This window comes from Amphiura filiformis, chromosome 11 (genome assembly GCF_039555335.1).
Source record: "Amphiura filiformis chromosome 11, Afil_fr2py, whole genome shotgun sequence".
NCBI classification, from domain to species: Eukaryota; Metazoa; Echinodermata; class Ophiuroidea; order Amphilepidida; family Amphiuridae; genus Amphiura; species Amphiura filiformis.
In genome coordinates, this window is record NC_092638.1 from 11,996,942 (window position 1) to 12,004,862 (window position 7,921).

Genomic DNA, 7,921 nt, shown 5'->3' on the forward strand with positions numbered 1-7,921 from the left:
TGTTGACTCTTCGAAACTAAACCGAAATAGTTCCGCATTGTGACATAGAATGAAAAATAACAATGCATATATTGAATATAATACACACAGCACAAAAGCAACTACTCATTTTTATTAGCCGCGGCTGTTTAACTTGAAAATCTGAAAGTTGCCCTCTTTAATTTGACACTTAATTTGTGAAAATTGAGTAGTGAGAAACGACGGAGATTTCGAGCTAGAAAGTCCGTTAATTGTCCAAATTAAAAGTTGAGCTTGAAGCACACAAAGTGTGCCTTCATGCCATGGGCCGGGCGTCAATCCTGGGGGGAGGTAGCGACGGATAAATGATATCCGTCGTTTTGTGTATATTTTTGTTTTTTGAACGACTTACGAGGAACGGGGCTTGATAAAACGGAGATAGTTACTTTTTGTGCTAAGTGTATATCGCAGGCAGGAAATAGTAACAACATATTTGGGTTCAATGTAACTGAGCGGTAAAGCATGAAATTGGGATCGGTTCTATCTATTATTAAACATATTTAGCATGATTGGGAAATTTTGAGTTGAGTCAACTATAAGGCATGTACATGTCTCTATTAAATTTCATGCGAACCGACCAATGTAGATACTATATATTTTCGCAATCGTTCTCAAACTGCAACTTCTGGAGTCCTCGTATATAAGGATGAAACGGATTTTAGTCTTCAAATTATTTTGGTCGCTCTGTCAACTTTCAGTGTCAGGTAAGTTGTATGACACATGGTTTTACATGCTTTAACGCATAATATTAAAAGAAAGTTCACGCTAAAGTCTTAACTCCATTCATTTTCCTATTACACAGTCACTGAAGTACGGCATGTTTCAAAAAATGAGTTCAACTCGCTGGATGACACATTTTAATATTTTTTGATCGGCAAGTTAAAAACTTACAAGCTAAAACTGAGAATGGCATAATGTAATCAAGGTAATGCTACATACATCATATATATTGAGAATTTCATTGATCACCAACTTGGTCGAGCGGTGTGCCATTGGCCATTTTTAAGCTTAGTGCTGAGAGCCTATAATTATATTTACTACATGTATTACGGGTTTATTTAATAGAGATCCTCGGTGCATCATGGTTTCCCTCTTTCTTTTTTAGATCCTTGTTTCCTGATCTGCGTTGAATAGCGATATTTTGTTTTCGCTCGATATTTCATTCCCATTCTCCATAAGGAAATATCTTATACAGGGTGAGTCAAAAAAACTGCAATAGAGCAAAGAATCAATATTTATGTAAGAACCAAGTCGAACTTTCCCAATATTGAAAGATTCTATAAATGCTACACTCAATGGCCACCTTTTCTGAAAATATGAAGTGAATCGCGACTACAGTTTAATTTTTATGAGTCCTTTTGCTGCGATACCCAATTTCGTTATTTGTCCACGAGGTTCCATGTATTTTGAATGAGAGCACACAGTGCACGGTAAAGACGCCAGATCTGAAACTGACTTTAACTTAAATAAGGTTGTTTTTGCGTTATTTCAATTTCTTTTTTTTTCTGTTCAAACAAACTTTCTAACATTACTTTAAGTCTTTCATACCTCACCCGACTCCAACACCAGTTTTTTTAATCCCAATATGTCGAACTTTTTGGATATTTTGAAATTCGCTCCACTTCAATTTGCGCGCATTTCATTTTGATATTTGAAAAATCCGCCTACAAATTTGTATCTTTTTGATAGAGAATAAACATCTTTAAAGTAAAGGTAAAATGAAAATAACAACAAATAATGTTTCTTCTCCTTAAACAAGACCAAGGGCAATAACACTTTGGGTGCTCCATTTTATTTAATGCCAATGAGGTTAAGAAAATGGCAGTTGTTCCAAATCTACCTAACACAGAGTGGGCTGACATTCAAATTTTAGATGTCTCTTGGACAAACATTAAAATTAGGTAGCGCTACAAAATATGTCATAAAAACAAAAAGGTAAATGCTAATTCCTTACTTTTTTCACACAAGGTCACTGATGGATATGCCATATATAAAATGTTTTAAAACCTAAAAAGTTCAACTCGGTTCTTTAATAACATGAATAAAAATGGATTCTTTTCTCTATTCCACTTTTTTTGACTCACCCTGTATTATCATGTGCTAAATTTGCATGTATAAGCATGATAAGGGCCTATCAACATTTAGATTCTCACACTTTTAAAAATGCGCCTTTCAGTACACATAAACTTGATTAGCTTCAGTTCAATCTATTTTCCAACACGCAATTTCAGCAAGTGGCTGGATTTCTGCATATGCAGAAATCCAGCCACTTGCTGAAATTGCGTGTTGGAAAACCGTCAAGCTTTCAAACATGCTGATCAATCTCTCATGAGGATTTTGGTGCGCATATTCCACTTATGACTATTTGATTCACCATCACGTATAAATGGAAGTCGATGATGGTGTCTACGATGGTGGCACGGTGTGCGGAGCCCGGTCATCAGTTTAGCTTCAATATGACAAAAATGTCCATCCTTGGTCTGAGGTATGCGTATTCATTTATCATTAAGTCATATCTTACCATTTCAGGTCAATCAGACACTACACCACCTGAGATCCAATGTCCTCCTCCACAGAGAGTCCTAATCCCTGAAGATGGCAACTGCTACTTGGTTGTCACATATCCGGACCCTGAAGTCACGGATGATAGCGGTGAAGATGTCAATGTACTACCACATCCCTCATCTGGAAGTATATTTGATTATTGCACTTACCCTATAGGACAGATGGTAATTGTCAGAGCTACAGACACCAGTGGGAATGTAGCAACTTGCTCGTTTTTCATCACGTGGATAAGGGAAGGTACGTAATGTCAATAGCTTATTGTAAGATTGGCTACAATATGAGACTATATATATAAGAAACCGTCAAAAGAATTAAAATTAAAATTTCCTATCAAATTCTCATCATATTTTAAAGAGATAGTGATGAGAGAAGTGTTTTAACACGTTCCTCCCAAAAAAGTTTCTTATACTTTTCTCATAAAGCATTCGCCGAAGAAGTGATGATGTAACAGGACTAACTGCCAGAGCAATAGGTTAAAACAATTTTTGAATATCAGTATCAGTATCAGTATCGGTTGTGTCGGCAGGACAGGATCACTCTGCATTTCACCAACACATAATTAATAAAATGGCTAACTCGTGCAAACCCGCTCTTTCCAAAGATACTTATCTTACAGGTGCGAGTGATCAGCATGATATGCATATTCTATAGAATTACGATCCAAGTCTTTATCTCTGTGCAGTGATATATATTCAAAAATGTTTTAATTTAACCTATTGCTATGGTAGTTAATCCTGTTACAGCATCACTTCTACAGCGACTGCATCAAGCTATTGATGGTGGTGGAGGCATTAGTACAACCCCTTGTGGATTCTATTACTTATACTGTTCTATAATGGTACCAGTGATACTAAATTAAGTACCAGATTTTCCAGATGACCTCGCTAAGACAAAATGTAAGTGCACTCGCAAATTGGAAAATCGTAGCTATGTATACGATAATGATTATGATTTTCAACAAAAATAAGTTCCTATAGTTATTAAAGCAAATTAATCGTCATTTTATTTTTTATGTAGGTGAAACAACAGAGCAATCAACACAATCATTTAAGCATCAACAAGCAACAACACCCCCAATAACTACCAGCAAAATCCCAACACAAACGACTTCTATGATTGAGACAACGGTAACCCCTAAAAGAGATCATACGGATAGACTCTCTACGCTAGAAGTAACCACAAGTAGATTACCAACAGAACTATCAACTAACAGTGCAAATGGAATGGAACCCGTGCTAGATGGCACTCAATACACTACACAAGTAACAACAACACCACTAGATACCAACAAAATCTCAGCACGAACAACATCTAAGATTCATCAAACAACTGAAGCCCCTAAAAGAGGTGAAGATACAACTGTAGATGCAAGCTCAAGAAGATCACCAACAGAATCTACAACTATTAGTCCAAATGAATCCGGGCAAGATGAAAATGAACACACTGACAAAGGAGTTGCAGGATTGTTGACTACGCTCAAGATATCAGCAGGAAATAAAGGAATGGAAACTGATAAATATCTATATTTACCTACGGCCTACTCATCGGGAACAACAGGTACATATATACACAAATGGATGAAAAGGTTTGACTCAGTACAAAAACGATTCTCTTATAAATGCATCTTCGCACAGTTTCCACCTTGTTACACCCGACAGAAATATCCACTAGTCATAAGAGCTGTGTGAGATAGTGGAACATAGACATCTGTGATGGGTTTTTTTGCCAAAAACCTTAAGTGTTCCCTTCATCCAATCAGAATTTATTTGTATCGAACGAAAGCTAACACTCCCCCCCCCCCCCCCTAAAAACCCTTTTTACATTAGGTCAACAGATATTACGCAATTCAATGTAATAGCAAGGCGAATGTGGTAAATCGGTTGAAAACTACCTATCCAAGCACATTTTTTGACCAAAATGTAGGTTTTAAAAGTCAAAACATCTTCAAAATATTTTTCAAACTTTATGTCATTAAATGAAAGTCACTTGGCCATATACTAGCTAGATTTGAATGAGCAATGGCCAATTCTCTTTAAATTGCAAATTTTGTGCAAAAAGTTACTGATTTCGCCTGTTTTGCCATACAGTTGTAAATTCAATGCACTATGACTTTGCTATAGAGCGCTTACAAATTGATATGTCGGATAGCAACGTTTGCACAGTTTTTTGTGGGACATGAGAGCACATCAGACATATTAGTGTTTTTGTACCGTAACTTTATCACATTTGACACCTGGGGCCATTCAAACTTTCTGAGTGCGTACTTTTAAGAACCATATTTTTAAGCTTCTTCCATTTTCAAATAATTGGTACATTGCATCAACTCTGACGAATGTTAATTCCTGAATAAGTTGAGGAAATGTCACCTCAAATCCCAATAAATTTGATAACAGAACAATGTTGCATAAAGTCCGAAATGGTGTCCCCCACAAAGCTCAAATTCAGCCTCTCTAAATCCGTCATTCTAGGCAAATGCACTATATTAGGAGCACCATAATGTGAACTTATGGAAAGCACATTTTCTATCAAATAACTTAACATCATCTCCCGACACACCCCAATTAATATTTAGCCCGTGCGGTTTATGCAGACCCCTTCCAGACTTAGTCGTGGTCCATACTTTATGTCAAGTCTGTAATTACAAATGTTATAATAAATTATTAAAAATCGACATTTTGGACATTTAACAGTCCTCGAAGTATACTTCATAAATCTAATGATATGTACTTAAAATATATCTCCCCGATCTGTTTTCATCATTTGTGTTTACAGGTATTACTGGGCTTTGTGCCAAGTTAGAATATACCTATATCACAAACTCGACATATAGTTTTGACGAACTTAAGAATTCTGAACTTGACAATTAGTTTACAGTTCAATGAATGATAACGGAATTCCCCTAATTACTTAGCAATTCAAGATTCTTCAAGTGTGACAATAACAACTTGTTAGTTATGACGAAATACATGATGATTTAGGTAATTCCTGCACGCGTAGTCGTACAGAGAGCCATTTTGTGCATATACATTGTACAACTATATACAAATTAGACACGAACAATTTAACAAAAATATTTGGAAATTAGCAATTATAGTTTGATAAACAGAATTTACATGATGAATTACAATAAATAGACAGCACCACAAATTATCCAACCATACTTAAATGTTTTTTAAAAAAAACATCCAAAAAGAAAATAATATAATATTACTTCTACTAATTATTATTATTAGTGTTAGTGTTATTATTTTTATTTTTATAATTATTATTATTATTATTATTATTATTATTATAATTAATATTATTATTATTATTATTATTATTATTATTACAATTATTTGTAATTTATTTATTTATTTTCTTTCACATGAATCACATGAATGCATCACCTTCAAAAGATAGCAGCGAACTGCCCACTCAACAGACACTGATAGCTGTTATTGGTATCGCAAGTGGCTGTTCTATTTCTGTCATTATTGGGGTCATCATTTGTATTTGTATTTGTAAAAAATACAATATGAAGTAAGTATTTTACAAGTTTATCGATAAACAGCTAAATATGTAAAGTTATAGTATTAGATCTTTCTTCCTTTCTATTTCTTTCTTAATTTCATGGCATTTTTGGCTTTTGTTTTGCTTTCTAAGGTATCACATTGTTTCTAATGCTGCTGCCAATTTTTACTTTATGTTTTTGAAATTTTTTGCAGAAGGCCCATTAAGTTTAATGAACAAGTACAAGATCGAAACAGAAACCAAGACCACGAACTCCAAGACTTTCCAGATCACCAATACCAAACCATAGACCAGAGACATGGTCACGCACGGCCTGGTTCCATCAACGGAATTGAAATTCAAGAAGTCATACAAGAAAGACTGGGACATGAAACTGAAGAAGGTCGTCAGTTTGTCCACGGTGCAGAAGATGCTACCAATGAAGACAATGGAGACAGTATTGAAGAATTACGTAGCGGATCGTGGGCGAATGGCAATCAAGAGCAAAGATATATCAACCATGACCATATACTACGCGTACCGTTGCCTCAGACAGATTCTATCAATGGAATAGTCAACAAATCTGTGAATAGAAAGTACTTTGATCCAAAATTAGATGTTAATACCAATTATTATAATGATTGTGATAATTATAATATATAATTATTTGTAGACGAGTTACGTATGAGCTGGGCGAAAATGGAACACCATTTTTTTGCTTGCTAGTGACTCTAATAACCTCCTAAACAACATATCCAAAAAGGCAAAAAGGGCACATGGGAAAAATGTTAATTTGCATATTCACAAAATGGCCGCTAATGCAGGCCTTAAATTTCAAAATTGGGGGAATGTGGATAAAAATCATATGAGCATAAATAAGTGTATTGATCTAATTATTAGGATTCTGAAAAAGTATAGTTTGACCTATCTCCGATGTATAGTTCTTGAGTTATAGACATAAAGGTCAAATGTCAAATTTTGGTCTCCATCATTATGTACAGGGGTAAAAACAAATCTCCGATTTTGCACAACGTGGTCTCAAATTGTTCCACTTGGAACAACATTGTAAGCAAAGAATAGTTTGCTATATCTCAGGTATTTTGTTACCTGGGTAACATCACAAAATAGATTAAGATTAATATGATTCAATGGGATTTGAATGTGTTTCACTGTTACCAAGGTAACAAAACACCTGAGATATGGCAAAGTGTTCTTTGGTAAATTGACTTTGTTCTTCAAATGTAAAAAAATCATCCTTACAAATTACTCTTACAGATTTACAATGTATATGTTTATTTTGTCAAATGTAAGAATTTCATTCTTACAATTACTCTTACAAAGTAAACATTTTGTTTTTCAAATGTAAAAAAATCATTCTAACAAATTACTCTTACAATGTATACGTTTATTCTTTCAAATGTAAGAATTTCATTCTTACATTTACTCTTACAAAGTAAACATTTTGTTTTTCAAATGTAAAAATATCGTTCTTACAAAATTCTCTTACGATGTATACGTTTATTCATTCTTACACTTATTCTTACGAAGTAAAGGAATAACAAGTAAACGTAGAATATTAAATATTGCATTTAATTGTTCAAATGTCAGAATTTCATTCTTACAAAGTATACATTTATTTTTTCAAATGTAAGAATTTCATTTCTACAATTACTCTTACAATAACACAGAAACGTAGAATGTTGAACATTGTATTCCATTTATTATTTTCAAAATGTAAGCATGTCATTCTTTCACTTACTCTTACAAAGTTTAGGAATAACAAAGAAACGTAAAATATCAAACGTTTATTTTTAACATGTAAAAATTTAAATCTTACACTCACTCT

General features: G+C 34.0%; 1 protein-coding gene across 3 annotated transcripts; it reads left to right on the plus strand.

The window, feature by feature from the left end:
• The first annotated feature begins 384 nt into the window (after positions 1-384).
• Positions 385-7,817, plus strand: LOC140164362 (uncharacterized). Of its 3 annotated transcripts, XM_072187640.1 has the most exons (6): positions 387-722; positions 1,124-1,214; positions 2,548-2,820; positions 3,601-4,140; positions 5,982-6,105; positions 6,291-7,817. In XM_072187640.1, the coding sequence occupies exons 3-6, from the start codon at positions 2,745-2,747 to the stop codon at positions 6,736-6,738; spliced, it is 1,188 nt and encodes a 395-aa protein (XP_072043741.1). In that variant the 5' UTR covers positions 387-722; positions 1,124-1,214; positions 2,548-2,744; the 3' UTR covers positions 6,739-7,817. The 3 variants fall into 3 exon arrangements, with proteins under 3 accessions (XP_072043739.1, XP_072043741.1, XP_072043738.1); XM_072187638.1 differs by lacking the exon at positions 1,124-1,214 and having other exon boundaries at positions 385-722; positions 6,294-7,817; XM_072187637.1 differs by lacking the exon at positions 1,124-1,214 and having other exon boundaries at positions 388-722.
• The last annotated feature ends 104 nt before the right edge of the window (positions 7,818-7,921 follow it).

Excerpts from the sequence above, each read along its gene's own strand:
- LOC140164362 (XM_072187637.1), top strand. The coding sequence starts at position 665 with ATGAAACGGATTTTAGTCTTCAAATTATTTTGGTCGCTCTGTCAACTT. Across the intron at positions 2,821-3,600 it reads CATCACGTGGATAAGGGAAG|GTGAAACAACAGAGCAATCA; the intron begins GTACGTAATGTC and ends TTTTTTATGTAG. Across the intron at positions 4,141-5,981 it reads CTACTCATCGGGAACAACAG|ATAGCAGCGAACTGCCCACT; the intron begins GTACATATATAC and ends CACCTTCAAAAG.